General features: G+C 36.2%; 1 protein-coding gene and 1 long non-coding RNA gene across 4 annotated transcripts in view; one reads left to right on the top strand and one right to left on the bottom strand.

The window, feature by feature from the left end:
• The window catches only part of LOC108000925 (AT-rich interactive domain-containing protein 5B), a 184,071-nt gene extending 165,045 nt beyond the window's left edge, over window positions 1-19,026 (top strand). The window contains exons 3-8 of one of the 3 annotated variants that reach the window (XM_062077804.1): window positions 10,353-10,830; window positions 12,244-12,528; window positions 12,786-12,936; window positions 13,023-13,233; window positions 13,315-14,860; window positions 14,961-19,026. In XM_062077804.1, the coding sequence (XP_061933788.1) occupies window positions 10,353-10,830; window positions 12,244-12,528; window positions 12,786-12,936; window positions 13,023-13,233; window positions 13,315-14,860; window positions 14,961-15,025 (2,736 nt within the window). In that variant the 3' untranslated portion in view covers window positions 15,026-19,026. Of the gene's footprint in view, window positions 1-10,352; window positions 10,831-12,243; window positions 12,529-12,785; window positions 12,937-13,022; window positions 13,234-13,314 lie in introns of all 3 variants that reach the window. The other 2 variants (XM_062077801.1, XM_062077802.1) reach the window with 2 other exon arrangements.
• LOC108000932 (uncharacterized) lies at window positions 17,953-21,659 on the bottom strand. The gene is made up of 4 exons (XR_001766620.3): window positions 19,891-21,659; window positions 19,645-19,812; window positions 19,244-19,562; window positions 17,953-19,099 (listed from the first exon to the last, which is right to left on the bottom strand). It is a non-coding gene; the product is annotated as an uncharacterized LOC108000932 (long non-coding RNA).
• Between the last annotated feature and the right edge of the window lie 726 nt (window positions 21,660-22,385).

Genomic DNA, 22,385 nt, shown 5'->3' with positions numbered 1-22,385 from the left:
GCCGAGAATGTATGCCGTTATGGGCGTGTATTATATAATATAATGCACCGACGGCCGCAAGGGGCGTACGAAGTGGGGGCGGTTCGGGGTGGTGGAGTGGGGTGAAACTTTTCGGTAAGTCGGTGGTAACGTTCTAGCCTCTCCTCCCTTCCCCGTTCTCCACCCTCGTTGTTTCATTGAATTGCAGAGAAACTGTTCGAGTTTCGGCGCTGTACAAAATAAAATTATTCGCCGACACTTTAATTAGAAATTTACGCTGCCCGTTCCCATACGTTGGTCCAAGACTTTATCAAGGAATTAAGTAAATTAGATTATCAACGAGAGTAAAGTGAAAATTATTATCTACCTCGTATTATCTCGTGTCTTGGATATTTCGGTCTAATGCATAAGTAAACGTGGCGGATACCGTACGTTTGGATGAAATTGTTGACAAAAATTTTACACAGCCGAAAATCACTCTAAACGAACGATCTTTCTCAATTGCTATAAAATTTGTAAACACGAAATAACGCAAATTTTATATTCTTCTTGTTTTTTATTTCGTATATTTTTATATTTTCAAACAGAAACTATTCCGTATACTTTTCTCATTTTCTGAATGAACTCAAAAAAAATTCGTCACGCATGGAATTAATTATATATATTTTCTTTAAAATAAGGGGCTACGTGGAAAAATATTTCTACGTAATGTAACGCGATTCAATTCGATTTATTAATCGCAAAATAATTTCGATGCCGCATTCACGACCCATCCATATGAAATTCGTAAAAGGGAGTCTCGCAATGCTTTTCAACTATTTAACAGAGGCATTCCATGAAAATGAACTCTGCGATTTATTTACCCAATATAGTGACGTATTTTGTTTATCCAATAAATTTATCGTTGCGCAATATAGATACGTTTCCAGAGTTTGAAACATACAAAGAGCGTTGAATTTCATGGAAATGGATTTGATCGATAAAAACCCGCTCTCTGTTTCTTTCTTTTTTCCCCTTTCTCTCTCTCTCTCTCTCTCTCTCTCTACCTCATTCCCTTTATCCTCATTGTTTGTTTCTTTCGTTTACGGAGGGAAAAAAAGGGCTAATAACGGAGCGCACTTTCACACTGGACAAAGTAAAAGTTTTTCTTCTCTCCCGTCCATATTGTTGCGCTATATATCTGCCGCAAGAAGAACGAATATTTAATCACTTTTCTCGATCTTAGCCATACATCAAAGATGAACGCGAGACACACATCTGCTCAAAGAGATATAGATATCCGTGGAGAGGAAGGGAGAGCAGACAATGCGAAATCTGTAATATTCGAGCGCAAGCAGCCACTTTTATTATACGCCATCTTTCCATTCTCGAGTGACGAGACATAATAGAAACGTACAGTTGAAATTTGACGGTTCGTAATCTCGTTTGGGATCCGGGTTGGGAGAATTATTAATCGATCTGCGCGATGGATTAAACGAATCGTTGGCAGATCTTCCGGTTTGAGCAATATTTAATCTTAATGAAATGCGTTTGCCGGCCACTTCAGTTATCCTTTATCGCTCAACTGTTTAGAAACGTCCCGGTGGAAAGACGGTGGCCGCGTTAAAAAGATAAAATTTGCATCGGCGCGTTCAAGAAGCATTGGAATAATGAATAGAAATGAAACATAAAACGTGGCAGGGCGGAAGTTGGCCGAAACTTTTTCTTTGCATGGAATTATAAGTTTTAAGCACGATGTTTAAGTTTCATAAAACTGTTCAAAGATTTCCAGCTAAAAAACTAAAATATTGGAACTCGACGCTACGAAGGGAGGGATGGGAGAGGGGGGAGAAGAGCTACAACTGTGGATAATTCGATGGTTTGCGGTTATTTCGGATCGGGTAAATCTACTTCGAAAAAAACTTTCCCCCTTTCACTCCGTATTTTTATTTATCATCGTAGATTTTTCTTTTTTTTTTTCGACCAAATGAAACGGAACTAAAGCGGACAGAAGTTAATTTATCGAGCTATAATCGAAAAAAACGAATGGTATCAGAGTTTTCTATCATCGGGATCGAACTGATATTATTGTATAAAAATTTATACACCACGTTATAAACGCTCTTGCGCGTAATGAATTTGGCAATAAAACAATTCTTTTGATTAATACGTAATTGAAAGAATTATAAGAGACGCGTATAACCTATAATTTGTCATCTCAATGATATTATTAGTCGGTAAAATGATCGTGTAGAGGGTTATGATACATGTCTACATGAAATTCTATTAAAATTACGTATTCGTATGTAATAACGAAATAATGACACCATTATGACAAGTAGATCGTAATGTTACGACTAACGATATATATATATTAGAAAGAAATCCTTGATTGCTTTTCGTTGATGCAGATGCATTATTTATTATTATCTTCTTACTTTCTTCAATGAAGTTAGTAATGATGTACCATCTTGATTGCATATTTCCGTGCATGGCAAAAAATACAGCTAAAAATACAATCTGAAATATTGAAAAAAAGAAAATATATATTATCGATTCAAGTGGAAAATTTTATGATTCTAAACGTGGAATAAGAGACGAAGAAAATTGTTAAAAAAATATCTAACATTTGAATTTGTACAAATATAATCAAACCGAGAACACGATTCCATTTTATTCCTTTTTAAAAAGTAATTCCCATTCCTCACACATGACCCTTGACGAAACCAGTATGAAGACGTGGAAACATGAACGCACAAAGAGAGAGAAAGAGAAAAAGGAAAGACAGAGAGAGAGTGTGTGTACTAGACAGATAAAGAGCAAAAGGGACTAGGAAGAGAGGAGGAAGCCAAGAGAGGGATAATAGGGGTGGGAGAGAGTGAGAGAAAGACAGTACGAAAGGTAGGGAGAGACAGCGGGTGGCTCGATCGATCCAGAAACACCGTGTGTAAACTACCAAGCATAATCAAATTCCTTTTAGCTTCAATCCTCGCATACCAGTTCAAAGTGGCACTGTTTTCATTCAGACCGACTGAATCGAGCAAAACGTATTTTCTTACATTAAAGGAAATGACTTTAGCCGCCAAGTGGCCTTCAAATTGCGCGCGCTAATTAGCAACCTCGATAATTGCAGTTATTTGCTATTAATTTTTGATTTTCAGAATACGTACGACTTTTGCCAGATATATAATAAAAATCCGTTTGACGATAAGCTTTCGAGCATCGTTAGAGATTTGATCGTTATCACTGGAATTATGAAATTCTAAATTGAATTTTTGCAAATTGCACGAAATTTCGATATTATTACAGTATAGATAAACATATCACGAAGATGTTTATTCGATAGAAATGAAATTTTTTTTGAAAATCAGATGTTTTTGAAAAATTTTTAAAGAAAAATTATATAAAAGCCAATGGCCATAAAAAGTTATCGAAAGGGAGATGAAAATACTCGATCAATTAGCCTAGTTTCATATTGCATTGTTCATGTCGATCTGTATATGACTCAATGAAATATAGATCGGAACTTTTGGGTCACCCTATATTTCCTGAAAGCGCGCCATTGCCCCATCTACTACCGCGTGCTCCAGGGTTTAATCTAACAATGATTTATGCTTCGCAGTGGCTCTCATACTTATTGATTTAAACCTGTCACAAGCGCTAAAATTAATCCTATTCGTATTTCCCTCTCCGACAAGTGTTACGTATTTTTCCCCTTCTTTTTTATTAATATTTTCTCTCATACATATTTTCTCTTATCTTTATTTTTTTTCCTTTTTTTTTTATCTACTACGTACACCAGGAATTCACATTTGTCTATCTTTTGTCGATGTAAATCTTCCCTAACCATAAAACTCGAATGACGTCCCTTTGTTGAATTCTCGGTAGCCGGTTCAAAGCGAAAGAAAAACGAAGAAACAATTCGAGCCGGGCGGAGGTGGAAAGAATTTGATTTGGAAGCACGCTCGAAATCTAAACTTTTCACAGTGAGATTCGTGGTCGGATAACAACGTGACTTCCAAAGTAATGGCCTCCCAGTGCGGTTTACAAGCAAAGATTGAGCGTCACTAAAACCAACACGCTACATATTCCACTCTACGATTGTATTCCTCCCCACCTTCCTGCTCTTTCTCCCTACCACTCTCGTTCATGAATGTATTATGTACGCTCGGCGAATATGTCAACTGCAGCATTGCATATTTATACGGTGGCTCCCAGATTTTTTCTCCCCGTATATAATATTTCGTCTTTAACGTTATTTCATGATTATCGATTCGGTCAAACAACAATTTCACACGTTTCATCTCGTCGTTTCGAGCGATCGATTTTATCGATATACGTGATAATTGTACAAGTTTCGCGTCTTAACGATACACGCCATGTCTGGACACACGGCCATTGTTCGGGACTATTCGGAATCATTCGGGGCCGATCGTTTCCAATGGGTGGGGATGGCCAATGACCATATAAATGGACAAATTCGTGGTCATTTATATGTATATTACTGTACTTCCTTCATCTGATGGCTGGTTTGCTATCATCCGAGGAATATTTTCTGACGTCTATTTTAATTCAACTTACAAAAGACTACTTAAGAAGTTGAGTGAAAGACAAGAGATAAAGGAGGTGGCGGGCAGAAGATGAGATTACCTAGATAGATAGAAAGTTTCGCAGCTACGATAATAATATCGCTAGCATGCTTGGATGCTATACAAGTCGTTTATTACGTTTAATGTAATAAATTTCGTCGGTAAATGGACGTGGGTATGAGTCGCATTACACGACGGAAAAGTATTAAGGGCCTTGTTCGTGTCGTACTGATATCGTTATTAAAACGATGCGCGCGTTTCGATGTGCTCTCGAAATAAACAAATCGAACAACATACATTATTGATCGCGCGCCCGGTTAAAATTAATACGCGCGGTAAAACAATTTCGAGAGTTATTTATTATTTTTTGCCGGTCAAATTAATCAAAACGGGTGGACAATTTCTGCCCCGGCACGGGATGACTTTTGCTGTAAAATTTAATTGAATTCAGAGTTACAAATAATTTATGAATAGTAATGCGAAATTTATGTCGAATCTCGGTGCAATAATTGGACGATGGAGCGATATAAAAATAATTTAACGCTCGCCACGTATAAAATAGATTTCGATAAAAAAGTATAGATATCGGATATAAATTTTGAAACTCGCCTAACACGATTATCTTTGCCCGTAAATGTAAATTACGTAAAAGTAAAACGAAAAAAAAAATATAAAATCGATGGTTATCGATTAAATAACTCGTAAAAGGAGCAATAGGAAGAAAGGAGTTATACCAATTTCAAATAACATTTTCCGATACTAGAAATTCATTAACAATTCCTTGTCGAGCTACAAACATCATTTGGATCTTTGCCATAAAACATTCTTCTCGAATCGTCTACCCTATCTTTTCGCTGATTTAGCAGTTAATTGTGAACCCTTTTCATCCCGTCCCCTATTAGTTGTTAATCCCAGTCAAGAATTGAATTAATCCATCCAGTCTTTTAATAATCGTTCGAAGACACGAAATCGCGAAACAAGACAAAAATCTGTCCGTTTGACGAATATTGCCAAAATATCGTTATAACATGTTTTTAACATCGGCCAATAATAGACGAATTTTTCAGCGTGCCAATTGAAATAGCTCCCAATAAAAACAAAACTTTTGTCAATTCTCATCCTTTCACCAGCAAAGAAGAACAATATTCTACGATCAATTTTCTCTTCAATTTTCCTTTTTATCGTTTCGTAAATCGATAAATGCACGATAAAACAGAAGAATTGGCGCAATAAAAATTTTAATCGAATACATTCATATAACAATTATTCTGTCTGTGAGCATGATATTTGAACTACGATAATATCGGACTATTATTCACGATACGATAAAATTGGAGAAGAAGAATGGATTAATACGATAGAAACATGATCGGATATTACAGTTTGCCAGGTCGTCCGATTTCGCTGAAATTGATGGGTTATCGGTGTGTTTAGGGTGGCAGCGAAATCCCCATAGCAACGTTTGAATACATTTCCACGTGATTCCATGCACACTGTCCGTGTCACGAGTTTAGGGTTAAATCTGTGCCTGTATCTGTGCCAACTATTGCACTATCTTCTGGCACATTGTTGTCCCTGCACATGTGCATCGCTCTCTGTTTCCTTCACCCCATACACTCTCCGTCTCTTTCTCCCCTTTGACCTCTTTAATCCCACCACCGCCTTGTCTCTCCCTAACTCTCACCCTCCAGTAATGGTCGACTCTTCCTGGTTCTCCCTCTTCCAGATACACATCTCGGATGTGTGCAGTCAAGGGGAATGCTTCTAGCTATGGAGTCTCGCCTCATCTTTTAAATGCAAAATGTTAATCAGATTTTAAAGGTGTAAATGTCTTTTAATTATTCCCTTGTCCACAAGCGAAATGGCGTTACTTGTTTTGATCGGTTACTTACCATTCTCTAATATTTTTTTTTAATTTTCCTTCGGTACATAATCTTATTTCGACGACGAATAAACATGAAGGTGTAATAAAGAGTTGTAGGAGGAAAGTCATGGACCCACGGCTGTTTCTCACCAGAAGATATTTTAATATTTCAAGATACTATAAACTCCTCCCAAGGTGTAATTTCCTAGGTATACTCCTTCTTTCGAGGTAAAAGTTTACGCCTCAAACAGTACGGTTCGCTTTGTTAAATTGAATTTTGCAAGTGTGCATATCTCGAGATTAATTTAAAATACACGTACTTGAACATTTCGAAACCAGCCATTGACCTATTAATAATACGTAACTTAATCCTTTTGTCCAGAAATCATTTTGTCCTGCCGCATTTATTTCCATTAAACATTTCAACGGATCATAGGCGAAATTTATAATATTTGTACATGTGAGCTCGAACGGCTATATTTTAACCATTACGCCGGTATCTGAAATTTTTGATAATAAAATTTTAATAAATTGGCTCGAAATAAATATATATATACATAAAACGATCAATAGTATATGAAAATTAAAAAAAAATCTTCCGAATTGAATTGAATTGAATTTTATATTTTAAATCAATTTTCCATCTTGTACCGTTTCGACGGCAGAGAAGAATCGATCAATCGTAATCATTTCATCATCGATTAGCCATCTCGACCATCTCGAAAATCTTTGATCGAGGCTCCCCCTCGTTATCCAAAATTTACACTCGGCTAATTGCATTTCGCGTAAGTGCTCGGTCGGGAAGACGATTGAAAAGTAAGAGATTACCAATTTGGCGAAACTTCGTTTGGGCGGGACAAGTTTAAAACTACATTTAAATATTTAAATAGAATCGAGTTGCGAGTTGAACTCCTGCCATCAGTTTCACTACCAGGTTTAACGTGATTACAAAGTTGCCACGGTTTACTCCGCTCTCCGGGAACAACGAACCACCGAATATAATACGCGAATAATCAGGCGTAATTCCTCGTGTCTTGTAACAAACGATTATAAGCCGGCCCGAAGGAATTGCGGCAAAAACTAAGGAGGGAGGGGGTGGGGAGAATTTAATTAAAACGATATCTCCGTGTTAACGAAATCAATAGGGGGTGAAGAGCAATAAGGGGCAAGTGGGAGTCCGAAAAGTCAATAGAACGTGGAGGGAACCCTGTGGAGGAAATCACGGCAATAAATACATGGAAGAGACGAGTGGGACAAAGGAGGGGGATGGGAAACGTTCATGTCGGAAGATTTTTCTTTGTGCTACGCGTGCTACCTCTCGGTTACACAATTCTTCTTCATCGTTTTTCGCGTGTCCCTGCGATTAAGACGGAAGGTTTGTTTTCAGAGTCGTGCTCGAGGGGTGGAAAACAGGAGAGAGAGAGAGAGAGAGAGAGAGAGAGAGCAATGGGGGAGTATGACGAAAAGAAAAGAGAAAGATTTTCCCTGAAACTGAAAATGGGAGAGCACGTACGTGACTGATAGAGCACAGAGGGAAAGAAAATCCACGGGAAAACGTATTAACAGTGATGGGAACGATATACCTTCTAACTAGGTTTATGGAATTATTGCAAAGACTAAAAAATTCATTTTTACATTCATGAATTTAATGATCAAATATTTGAAACGTTTTTTTTTTGTATTATATGAAAATATTAAGCGACTATTAACGGACTATCAACGCCATCTACATTTGGTCAAATCTTTCGATTGGTAAATTAATTTTGTGTAACGGAGCGAGAAGAGGGAACGAGCTGGTAAGTAAAGTAGCGAAGGAAAGATTGTACAAACAGGGGAGCAAATAAGTGATTAAAGGTGAGGAGTAAAAAAAGAGAAGAGGCAATGAAAGCCAAAAGAAGAAGAGATATAAAGATGGGAAAAGAAAAGATCGAGAATGGGATGTAAACGAGGGACGAGAAAGACGAGCAATAGCAAGAGGGGGGAGGGAAAAAAAAGGGAAAGAAGAGTAAAGGAAGAAGTGAAGTGGCGGGATTGAAGGAGGGCATGGATGAGCACGGAGTTAAAAGATGAAAGTATAACCGGAGCTATAGGATTCCCAAACTAAATAGAATGTTATATCGTGGCATAGATAGATAAATGAATTTTAAATTTTGTTTTCAATCATGATTATTAAATAAAATGAAAAGATTATTTATACAAATAAATAAATTGTAAAATCTATTTCTCCGTATTTAGATAAAAAAGAAAAATATTATCAAATTTAGTTTCATTGAAACGTTCAACATTTTATAGCTAACTCGACTGGCAGTTGAAGTGCAAGGGGTTAAAACCCGGCCATTTTACTTGGCTCAAGGCTCTTTTCGCCGCGGGTTAACGGATTTACTCGCAGAGCCACCGGTTCAAGTGCATCTCACAATTGCCCCTCGTTGAATCTCAATTCTTTCCGGACGATTCGATTTGCCGCTAACGAATCTTGCAGTTATATAAGCTAATTGCGGAGAAACATCGTGGACAAGCGGTTGATGTTAATTAAATAAATATAACAATATATTTCGTATTATATAAATAAATTACGTTTATATTCTGACTGTTTTATATCTCAAATTATTTATACTCGTATTTATTAAATGATCAAGTTTTTATTCGTGTTCCCTCTTTTTTATTGCTCGAGCTTACCTCGTTGTTCAAAGGTCGAGAACCGATGAAAAGAGTGCTAATACTTAGCATACCGTATGTTTACATTTCTTAGTTGATTTATGCACGTTCAACGTCCCAGTAATAAATTTCACATCAATGTTTGGTATGACTCATTACGAGCATTTATTCGATCTTCAAGATAAACGAAATGCGCAAATTGCATTTATTACTGTCCATCGTGTAAAATTGTAATTATGTTTGTATTTCGTTCTATTTCGAATTTGAGAAGTTTTTATTTTTTTTAAATTCATTCTTCTACATTTTAAATTTTAATGGAAAGCAATAACTTACAGTTGAATTAAATTCCACAAATCACCAGGTCCAAAAGTTAGGTCAAACTTTGTGAAAATGACGTCGCCGCTGGCATCAACGGACAATTAAATTATCGCTGAAGCGGAGTAGGTAACGATGCACTCGAGGTACAACATAAACCACGAGTTACGTTGGCTGGATTATGTGTATACATAACGAGCACATAGGTATTTTAGCTTTATACACGACAAGTAGATCTATGTACGTAGAGGATGGGTCAGATTACGAGTTTAAGTAGCGCTGAGACTTGACCGTGTCTCCACCTGTCGATGAAAGGTCGGTAAAATAATATCGAAAATGGAACAGACTGGTAAGAAAGATACCTACTTCCTCCCGAGTCAATAGAAAATCTTCAAAGTTCCATTGAAATTAATTATCTTATCGTTTATTTTTGCTCTTCTCAATATCTTATTTTCAATTTAACCTGTAATTTAATTAACGATGTAAAAATATTATTTTAACATGGCTGGAAATTTTAAAGAAAAATAAAGAATAATTGCATTTTGAGAAAGATAAATCATAATAAAACACGTCGACAACTTTTTATTCTACTTTTAAAAATATAATACACGTACAAAAGTTTTGCGAAGAGATAGATATATACGTATAAAATGTGTAAAATTTTAAAGAAAAGATTTAGTTGTAAGAAAGAAGATTGCTTAAATGATAAGTTAGTGACATAACGCGGATAACAATTCATATTCGATAAAAATTATGTGATTATTTTTATCCATGATAAAAAAAATCATTTCAATTCGAAAAGTCATTTTTTTTATAATTTATCTATTTTAAAAATTATTCTTCGTATTCTTCTTTAAAAAAATTTTTTCGCTTTATTTTTTTATCGGATATGTAAAAAATACGATATATTTGTAAAAAAAAAAAAAACATCGACATAAAAAATAAAACGAAAAATACTTATCTGATTGCAGGACGAAGTGCTGACAATATCTGAAAAGGTTGTGGTGCGTGTTCATGATCTCGTTACGTGGTTATCGCCTGCATTGGAATGGTCATGGGGTCGGGAAGTATCTTACCCACCGACCCCAACGTCGTCTCCGGAGAATAGCCCGTTAAGGTATGAGATACCTCAACCGCAGGTGCTCACCGATCCTGGCATTGATTTTTCGGACGTCGATAAGCAACAGAAGGAGTACGAAAGCAATCACAACACGCGAAAATCGGACTATAGTTCTCAAACGAAAGTGGTGGTGCTCTCGTATCCCAGGTATTGCCGATATCGAGCACTCTTACGTAGGCTCGAAGGCGCCGAACCGTCCTGGCTTTGCTCATCCATAGCAGCCGCACTGGGTGGATTCACCGCCACACCGGGTACAAGGATACTCTTCTGTAGAGATACCTTTGACTATCCGGATCTTGAAACTCACGAGCTCCTCTGCAATCATTTAGGTAGGTTAGGTTACCAACTGAAATTTATTTTCCTTTTTACATCGATGACGAAATAGAAGTAGAAAAATTGACTTGATAAAACAGATTTAATCAAAATATTATCTATTTATGAAAATACTTTTTTTCATCTGTTGCGTAAAATATTTGGTTAATTAATATTATAATAATTAAATTATAAGTATCTTATACGATGTATTAATAATCATTAATTAATTAATTATTAGATATTTTATTATTTACCGACCGAGATTAGCATGTGGTCGCAACAGACAATTACATTGCATAGTCTAGAGAGCCATTTAAAAAACAATAGAACGTATCGGGTAAGGCTAGCGGGAAGAACGTTAGTGTAAGGTTGTGTTTCTTCATTGGAAAAATATTTTGTAACTATAACGATGACAAAGCATATTAACACTTCTATTAGCATATATACATCCGTCTTCAAATATGTACATAATTCGATGTGTCAGGATTTATAAAAATTTTAATAGTGAATGTGATAATAGTGTAATGTGACGTATGAATCGTTTATCGATTCATTTGCTAGTAGATCATTATTTTGATACAAAACACAATGTCCATAATAATGAAAATACAAGAAAATAAAATTGTGTATTTTAAACTAGTTGGTAGGTATTTTTGTGCTTCGTACAAAGGAAAAATTGTTGGTTAACTTTTCGGGCGGGATTTATATTGAAATGTGACACGTGCACGTGGAATAGATTTGGAAACTAAAGTAGAAATGATATATAATTCTATATTAACCTACATTGTACGATAAATATTATGTGATAAGTGTCGAGTAAATTTAAAAAAAATTGTGATGTAAAATCCTAGTGATTAAAAAACAAAAATGTTTTAACTTTTATTATTAGATCGTTAGAGTGTTTGGTATGGTAATTACGACTATAATTTAACTAATTGCTTAATAATAATGTAAAGAACATAAATGTAAATGTATAAATTGTAATTTACGAATAACAATTTTTATATTTCGAAATTAATTTTTATCGTTTAATTATTAAATCATTACATTAATACATGTTATGATTTAAATTATTAATCAATAGAATATAAAATATATATATGTGTACAATTTATCATATTGATTTATTCATTTGAATTTTTTAAAATTTAATATCAGACAATGAAAATGATGATATTTAATGAAAAGTGTTATTTTTTTCGATCGTTACGTAAATTTTCAAAATCCAAATGATTATTATTTACGCCGTAAAAAAACGAATAATAAGATTTTTTTATCCGATTAATGAAAATATCGTTCTATTATATTTATATCGAACAAACATTTCTCGTTTATAGAAATTTAAAGATATATATATATATGTGTGTATTTTTTTTTTATGTTTTATTTTCACTTCAAGATTGAAAGCAAAGCGAAATATTTTTCAGCACCAAAATTGAAAGGAAGGCCGAGGAGGAAACGCAAAAAGCGCAGCGCATCGCCCGGTGAATCGAGTAATGAAAGTGAAGCTTCCGTTGCATCCACGTCGAAAAGTGCCCCAGCGAGTTCGAACGTTATGGTACCGAGCGTTGGTAGGCCACCTTCGTCGGTAGTACGGCGAAGCGAGCGGAAGACCAGCGCGGAGGAAAAGAAATTCATAACGGACGTGCAGAATTTCATGAACTCGCGGGGTACGCCTGTCGGAAAGATGCCACTGCTGGGCTACAGGCAGAGTCAGTATCTGTGTGACGTCTTTTTTTTTTTTTAACAATTGGCGGAAATTTGTAATAATACATCTTTAATTATATTTCGTATTTTCGCATATGTAAATGTCGATCCATATGTAATTAAATCAAAACAGTGATTGGTACTGTTCGAAGCTGATCTACAGCAGTGTTTCCTTTTGACAAATCTTACGATACGTATACGATAAATATTTATCAACAAACAAACAAAATCTATCCAACTAACGAGGTTCCTTTGCTTACAGTCGATCTCTTCCTGTTTTATACGAAAGTGCAAATGCTTGGTGGTTATGATTCCGTCAGCGCTGGCCGACTGTGGAAGAATATCTACGACGATATAGGTGGTAATACAGGATCTACCAGCGCCGCGACTATCACTCGACGGCATTACGAAAGGTAAAGTAATACGGATGAAAAGTCTGTCGTGTCTGTGATTAACGACAAAGTCGGACAATCGTCTATAGAGTCTGTCGTACGAACAGGTTATTGTTACCATATGAGAGGTATCAAAGAGGCGAGGAAGAAAAAATTAGACTGACACACGGAAGACGAAGTAAAAGTAGCAGCGTATCCGAAGAATCCGAGGACATTAAGCAAGAAACGAACGATTCATATCCATCGGATACGCCTCCCCCCGTAGAAACGAGTCTTACCACCACGAGCCCTCCCTTACAATCAATCGTATCGACAGCGGTAAGTATCGTTGAGATCGCTCGATACTTATTCCATGTTTATCGTATCATGTTATTCGTACAACGTAATTGTTACTTGTAGCCGTTCCTGTCGAATGAAAAACCCAAAACAGAGACTGGAAAGACGTCGTCTCTACGTAGCGTAAGAGTGAAGCCGGAACGTCTGAAATCATTAAATACCATGATTGCCAATAGTACACCATCACCCAGCCAGCAAACCAGCCAACTGCCAAGTCCACCACCTTCTTCTAATACATCAATTTCAACGCCGAGTAGTACACCTTCTACCACACCCACGAATGGTACTGGAAGTCAGAGCGTGTTAGAGAGGCAGCTGAACAGCCCTCTCATATCGCAACAAGTTCCACCGTCGTGTTCGCCACCGGGTCTTCCGGTAACCACAGTGGTGACGAATGCCTCTACAGTTGTTACGTTAACGCCTCCGCCCGAGAAGGACATGAAAGAGATCAAATTGGACCCGAAGCAAACAAGCTTGCTGGCGCAGGGCAAGGAGAACATCCCGTTGTTCGGCGAAAAGTCAATTTTTGCGGAGAAGGCTATAGTGCCTCCTAGATCGCCGGAGGTGATCGATCTTGAAACGGAAAGCGACACGAGTAGGGATAAGATAATCATTCCCAGCTTCAAGAAGCGCAAACTTGAAATACTCCGCGAAGGTGGGCTCGAGGTCACTGCCGTCGACTTGGATACGCGACCGAGCGTTATTCAAAACAATTCTCCCGCGCCAGCAACGATGAAATCGGAGGAAAAGCCACCGATATCGTATCCTCTTCCAGTCACGCCCAATTCCATTCCCAAGTTGATTTCCGTCACCGTGACGCCCGACATAGGGCACATGTTGTCGTCCCCCCAAGAACATCAGCAACATCATCATCATCAAGCACGGTTACCAACGCCGACGAAACAACATCCCGCCCATTACAATAACAACAACAACATCGCAATGAACAACAACAATATGGTGAACAGTCGTGTGATAAATCTTGGCACTTCTAATAACGCCGCGTTGCTACAATTGTACGCGAACGCCAACGTCCCACCACCGGCATCGTCGGGGTTGCATCAAGCAAATCATCGTTTCGTGCCGCCAACTGTTCCTAACGGTAGGATATTTCCGCCCAAGGTGACACAGTCGAGGTCGATATTCGCACACAACGAAAAGACGGTTTACGGAGATCCAAAAGAAATTCCTATCCCTCCAAAATATCGTCCCTCGCTGCATCGTTTGCAGCCGCATCCGATGTATAGTAATAACGATCCCGTTTACGGCGGGGTTCTCGACTTGACGCAAAAATCTAACAAGCCGACGTACCCGAGGCCGAGCTTAGAAATAGTGAAAGTACCTGTAGTGCCGAGGCCTAATCCATTGAACTTGGAGATGAGGAACTCGTCCACGCATAAAGAAAAACCAACAGATTGTTCGAAACGAAGTACCTTCCCTGGTTATCAGAGTGTACTCGACAGTCGAACCATGGCTTCGAATAATTTAGAAATTACAATCGTAAATCCTAAGCAAAAGAGTAATCACCTATGTACACCGGCTCCTGTCCGCGTACCGAGTCCATCTAGAAATAATGCAATACCTATGCAAAGAAGACAGCAATTGAACGGCAAGTATATGACAAGGAGTGAACCAATTTCACCTTATACACCTAGGAAACCGAGTCATCCTGTTATACCGAATGTACCTAATCTAAATCATCTAAATAGTGGAAATTATACCAGGATGGCTACGATCCAACAACAAAACACGATCGATAGGAGAAAAAACGTAGAGATAGGCGGTAAGGAGCAGCATCACCATCATCATCAGCATCATCAACACCAGCAGCATCACCTTCATCAACAGCAACATTTGCATCCGCATCCTCATCAACATCAACAGCATCAACAACAACCGCATCAACAACATCAGCACCAACATCACCAACATCAGCAGCAACAGCGTCGGATCAGCGAGGGCGATAAATCGTTAATCGCTCAACAACACCAGCAGCAGCAGCAGCAGCAACAACAACAGCAGCAGCAGCAGCAACAGCAACAACAACAACAACAACAGGAACCAAGGCAAACCGAAGCTGGAAGAAGACACAGTGTTCCGAGTATACCTTCTGGTTTCGTACCTGCAGTGCCGCAAAACAATCCAGCTTACCTTCCGCAACTGCCAAATACGCCCGGCAAGTTCCTACCGATTTTAGACCCCATGTACTATTCCGCATTCTATAATGGTTTATTCCCCCCGCCGATTCCGCCCACGGCTGCAACGTCGTTTTTACCGCCGGAATTTAGTGCATACTATAAAGAATTACTTGCTTCCTCGCAACCAAGACTGGGGATGGCGGGGCAGCACCAGCCGGCTGCTCCAACGTCTAAGTAGGCAAATGGGATCTCATATAGGGTTTCCGATGTGTAGCGAACGTCGGTTTCATTTCTAAGGACAAAGATCCGTCGGATTCCTCGCTTCGAATTCTATTTTCATTGAAATTACTCGGGAGGACTTCCTCGTATGTGTCAATAAATAAAGACATTCAAGCGGAAAAAAAAAAAAAGGAAAATTAATCACTGATAATAGGGGGAAAAAAAAAATGTGTATTTAAGTTATCGTTTTAAGGATTTTTCGATGATCATTTAAATATACTGTATTTGAATACCATTCTAAATATTCTAATGAGGGTAGGTAGGAATGAAGACGGAAGTTTTTTCGTTCGAATTATATAATAAAACGAGAAGAAGTGACTATCAACGTTCGAACGTGGACGAGTAAAAATATATGGATACAGTAAACTAGGTGTGTACTACATGCATATATCATGCAATAAATTAGGTAATAATTTTTATATGTAACAATAATAACGAGATAACTTCATTGTAAATGGAAATCGATGAAACGATGTTTCGGTCTTATTTTAATTTTTATATATATAATAATCGAGAGAATATTCGATATTAATTAAGGGGGAAAAAAAAAACGAGCGTACTAAAACACTGTGATAACGATTAAAAAAAAAAAAAGGAAAAAAAAGAGAAATGCTGAAACTCATATTAGGAACGAATGAATGCAGTTGACTCTTTTTCATACGATAATACGATTTTTTTTCTACGTTTATTCTTCGCAAAGTTTAAGTGTATAACCACTACTACAAGTGTCGAGTGTTAGGAGTAATCTAATAAATCAAGAAGTTCGAGTACTAGTTTTATTTTCTTTTTTCATTATTTTATATATTGTTTTTGTAAAATGTACATTTTTCGAGAGATTAATAATTTGATTGTTCATCATAAGTCCGAATTCCTTTATTTCGAACGTGCGATGTGATAACTAAATAAATATATAAATAATTATAAAGAAATATATATATAAAATATATATATATATATACATATACATATATATATAAATATATATACGTATACACGTACATACGTGTATATGCGAGATCTTTAAACCGACGGATCGTCAAGAATGTATAATTGTTTATTGTATAACGACAAATCTTACGTAGTAACGATCGCGAGAACCCTATTCTACTGTGTAAGTTTAGACAATTTTCATTGTATTGACACATACATACCAATCACCATACACATACACGCAACACTGATCTGTAGTCAACTCTAACAAATAAGTGCACGTAAGCGATGATTATAGCAACGAGATAATGTACATAATGTATATAATCACGTATTCGTTAAGCTAGATAAATTCCCTGCATTATATCTTTCAACATTACGTAAGAGCGTTAAGATTTAGTAAATGTACAGGCTGTCTTATTTGTGTGGCCAACGATAGTCGTATCGCTACATATATACATATGTATGTATATTCTTATTAGGGTGCAACGCAATATTTTACAGAATAATTCTAGAAAATTTCTTGTACATTGAACACATATACGGAAGAAAAAGAAAAAAGAAAGAAATGAATGAAAATAAGCGCGGATAATAAAAAAATCTTTTCATTTTCGTGTACGACGTATATACGTATATACATATATATGCTCGTAAATAACAAACAGAAAGAAATAGAAAAGAGAAAGAATGCGAATCGTACATTGGTTTCAATTAAAATAGCACCATCGTAATAATTGACTGATTAAATAAACGCGATCGCTGCCGAGGAACGATCGAACATCGCGGGCCACCAACGTTTTGAGGAACGGAAGAATAAAAAGAAGTACCGATGGTATATCCATGTTAAATGTAGACATATTGATAGAATTTGTTCGTTTTAGGATACTCTGATAAAGGAAAAAAAAAATAACAAAAAATAAACAATATCAGATTAACGTTAAAAAACATTCGTAACCCTAAAACGTACAATAATGTAAATGGTCCTCACCATGGACTATTCTAGCAAAAAAAAAAAAAAAAATCAGATTTCTATATCGATGTCTTTCAACAATAAGTTGTTCATGTTTGGAAGTTCTTTTACGAAACAAGAGCGAAATGATGAACGTCGTTGCAACTTAGGATCGCGGTTTTTCGAAAGGTCTTCGAGTTAAGCCCGACGTATTGAAAATCATATAAAGCTTTTATTTCTTTTTGTTTCAATCGATAATCATAATAATGCAGAAAGGAGCATGAATTATTTCTTTTTTTTTTTTTTCTCACGATGAATAATTTTGTTTTTATGAGATATGCCTCGAGATGCTTCTCTTGTTCCAATGGTGCTATGTTGCGAAGTATTTCTAAAAAAAAGTCTTAGTTTTTTTTTTTTTTCTTTTTTGAAAATTTATTAAGGAAAAAATATCGTCGGGAACCAACGAGATCGTTGACGTATTGTGAAAGAAATACGATCTAAGACAGACCTTCTTCACGTCCAAGTCTGATAAACCGTATTCGAAGGTAAAAAAGACTTCTGATTTCAATGTGTGAGTGTATATCAAAAATAGATACGTTATTGTTGCGATTCAATATAAATTCCGCGAAATTAATTAAACAATAACTGAAAACAAAGAATGGAAGAAATAAAATATGACGAAGAGGAAAATTTTCTTTTTCTCGTAATGAAGATTAAAATAATAATAAAAAAAAAAAAAAAAAAGAAAAGAGGAAGGGCTTGTACGAGAATACGTGCCATAAAACTGCTTAGATAGTGACTTTCAAAATCGAACGATAACGACGATCGTTTGTATGTGCTTTTAACGAGCCCTTTATCAATTAGAGAGACTATAAGATTGTAGAAGAAAGTTTAAAGGAAAGAGAGGAAGTGCAAAAATTCCATATGGAAGATTTTATGTAATTAATTTCTGTTTTGTTACCGTGGTTGTTTTAATCTCGAATTATAGTGAGCGTGAGCGTTCAAGAAGAAATTGAAAGAATGTGCGTATGTATGTGAAACAAAGAAAAAAAGAAGATAAAGAATGAGAGATATCAAATCCGCGCGATCAGATGTGAATGTATGAATGAGAATACAGAGAGAAAATTAGAGAATGATTAATATTCAGAAAAAAAAAAAAGAAAGTCTATGTTCGTTTTTTTGTTTTTCTTTTTGCGAGTTTTTTTCTTCATTTTGTATACTTAGCAGTGACTTTTTAGCGTAACCCTCGTTTCCCAATTTAATAATAATTATTATTACGATACAAATATTTTTTATTATATGGGCATTTCAGTTCCTAAATTGGAAATAAAATATCTACTACGAATGATTTCAGTTATTGATAAGGCTCAAGTAAGTGAATACGATTCCCTTCAAAAATTATATAACATTTGAAAATTTTAATTTAAAACTTCAAAATTTTTATTTGAATTTATAAAATAAAAGAATTTTAACCTTGAATATTATTATTGAAAGATGCCTGCTTTGATTCAATGCATAAAAAAGCATTGCTCCATTATTTCAACCATAATATCTATAAGTGATAAAAGAAAAAAAAGGTAAGTATTATTAAAAATATCACATTAATTATGTATATTTTAAACGTATGAATTACGTATCTAGAATACATAGAAGGATAAAAAAAAATGTATTAAAAATGTTTCAAAAGTAAAAATACCTTCGATTTATGAACCTCGAACGCATCCTATACATAGTGCTATGAACTCCACGAAACAATCGAAATAAGAAGAAAAAGACACGCGGAATGTACGAGCATGTGCCGCGAAATTTAAAATCTCTTTACGGTGGCTATAAACTGATAACCTGTTTAACCAGTTCGGTAATAGTAAACGTAGAACGTTTCGTCTCACAAAATCTCGCTTCTACTTTATTTTTCCTATTGATTATTTTTACTTGGTATATCTTCTTTCCATCTTCTTATATTTCGCGATAAATTTCAAAGAAATAATCTTTTTCTTTCGATTATATCTTTTTTACTAAAAATAAAATATCACATCTTTTCATTAATGAGATTAAATTTATGCAAAAAAAATTAGAAGAAAGAATTAACGTACATACCTCTTTCAAAAAATATAACGGCAATAGAAACTTTTTCGTTGTGAAACATAAATTTATCGATCATTTTGCTTATTTAATCTGAATATTAATTATCGCACGTCGGCATAAAGGTTAGTCTCACGATCGAAACTCGCAGTAACGCTGCTGGCAACCTTGTTACAAACATACCTAGACGAACACAGATACGTATAGATTGTACACGTAGCGGATAGAACAAGGTATGTAGTAGGATGGAATTGTGTTTACCTCTCCAACCCCCGACGACAATCGGCAAATACACTTCGATGTAGGATTGTCGTGCACCACCGCATACCAAACTATCTTTGTGTACGTAATGTACTAGCATAAATCTGCATTCAGAGACGAAATTCTCGAAAATTCGTATTTGGGCTTCACGAAAATTTAGTATTGTACAACCTAATTCCACTTCGATTCGTTACTCGTTCGCGATGAATTTTATCCTACGATTATCGCAATTTCTTCGATACTCCCGCCAAATGATTCGATTGTAGATGGCGTTGTTGCAACAGTACTTATTGAGTGTTCATAAATTAAGAAAGATCTAATCTAATGACGCTTTTACAATGCAACGGATAGAAAAATTTTTTTAAATTTTATCAAGAGCAATTTATATGTAGATTCTTAATTTAATATATCGTTTAACAATCTTTAAAAAATAAAAGAAGTAAATTTTAATAGATTAAAACAGTAAATTAAATTGAAATACGAATGTTCAATAATGTTCAAATTAATTACGAATCCTGAAATGAAAATATCTCGCGCGTTACTTACTTTTCAGTAAGTAAGTAAATGTCAAATCCTCCTTGAAAACGTATCTTTGATGTCATCCTGAAAGATAATTTTATTTAAATTATATAAATTATATATTTTAATTTTAGAAAATAATTTTCACTATTTTTATTATTGACGAAACGGTATCGATTTTTACAAAATTTCATAAAAAAATACTGTCGATATTGTTTATATAAAAATGAAATATACCATAAAAACGAAATACCCTGGAAAAAATAGAATTATAGAATAAATTGTAGCAGTAATGAACGAATGATGATTATTGCACCTCTCGGTCGGTAATAATGCATAAAGAGATTCGTCGTGTGCACTGGTATCGATCGAGAGAACAGGCGCAAAAGATTATATAGACGTAGATGGAGGTGCGGAGGTTTCTTGGACGCGGTTGAACATCGTTGCGGTGATGAGCATGTCACATCTTCACGTTTCGTGCGAAACAGAGAATGCACGTAACCGGTGCAAAGCTTTCTTCCGCCCGGTTCTCGTGAACACTTCACCTACCAGACAATAGTTTACCGTATCGACCTATTCTCCCTCCTTTTTCCTCGTACGTGGCTTCTCCCTCCGTGACTCGTTCTCATCTACCTCCTCATGCCACCCCGCCCTAACCAACCACGAACTTGCTCTTCTGGCCTTCCCTCCGTGCCTTTCCGTAGATTCAACTTGTTTCTGTGTGCCATGAACTCCAAAGCTTCCGAGTCCACTTAGGAACAGCTGCGAACAATCCACGAGAAGAGTTGCTACCTTTCTAACTTTCCTTTCATATTTTCAAAAGTTTCGCTCGATGTTCCACGTATTTTATCCGATAATTTATCGTTATACATAGAATTAATTTTGTCTCTATTATTGATTTAACTTCACTTAGTAATTTCAATCGAGAAATACGAAGAAGAAGAATTAGAACGAGCCTTAAACTCTTATAACTGTTCGTAAAAAAAATAATAATTTTTATATTTCCTACGTCACACGATGAAACAAAAGAACTAAATTTTCTTTTGACGTACCAATTACTATTAATATTAGTTGCATTAAAAAAAAAAAAAAGGAAAAGAATTTTCTCGCTCATACATTCGCCGTTATGGATAATGACTCGCGAAACTACTTTAATTTGCTCGAGCTCGAGCGCGACTCATAGACTTCCCTTCGCCGAGGTTTCCGAAGGTCGAGATTTGTTCCAAAGTTTGTATGAATGAAACTTATCCTAATATCTCCGTGAACAGCGTGCGGCTTTCTTCGGACAGTTCTCGGCCGAGGAAGGAGTGTCGACCAAAAGTGCAGAAAGTCCACGGGAGAGAGAGCACGTGCGAGCAAGGGTTGGGTTTGTGTTTCAACTCGTCCGAATCGTTTCAGCTAGGGTCAGTGGAACGTGCTTGTGTACGAACTGTCCGCAACTGTCATTCACCTCGTGGCTCGCCACGCGTTCGCGGCAGATATTTCCGCACGGTTTGCGGGAAAAAGTTATCACCGAGACGGGAAAAAAATCGAAATGCCACGTCGGATGAGTTTTCGCGGCTCGAGAGCTTCTCTTTCATTAGTCACACTAGGGGGAGGGATATTGGAATGAAAAAAAGAAGTGTTACATTTATGCGCGCAACCTCTGTACGGATTTTTAAATTTCCTTTTTTTTTTTGTGCGTTTCTAATGAACCAAAGTGTACGAATAAAACCTGAAAGATCGCCCGAAAGAAAGACCGCTACTTATCCTCCCGTTTCACGTTTCAAACTTTCTCGGCGTATCATTCGCAATTTGCATTTGAAAACTTTCGTGCATTTTATCCTAAACACTCGACGAGCGATATATATATATATGGATGTACAACCAACCTACTATATACGAATATCCGTTTTCACGTTATTTCGTTATCGCATAACGATGCGGCCAACATTTATCTCGAAAAGCTCTCTGCATTTGACGCGAGGAGGGAAGAA

Source organism: Apis cerana, linkage group LG8, assembly GCF_029169275.1.
Source record: "Apis cerana isolate GH-2021 linkage group LG8, AcerK_1.0, whole genome shotgun sequence".
NCBI lineage: Eukaryota > Metazoa > Arthropoda > Insecta > Hymenoptera > Apidae > Apis > Apis cerana.
The sequence above is the reverse complement of the archived record's forward strand: the minus strand, read 5'-3'. Positions and strand labels throughout refer to the sequence as shown.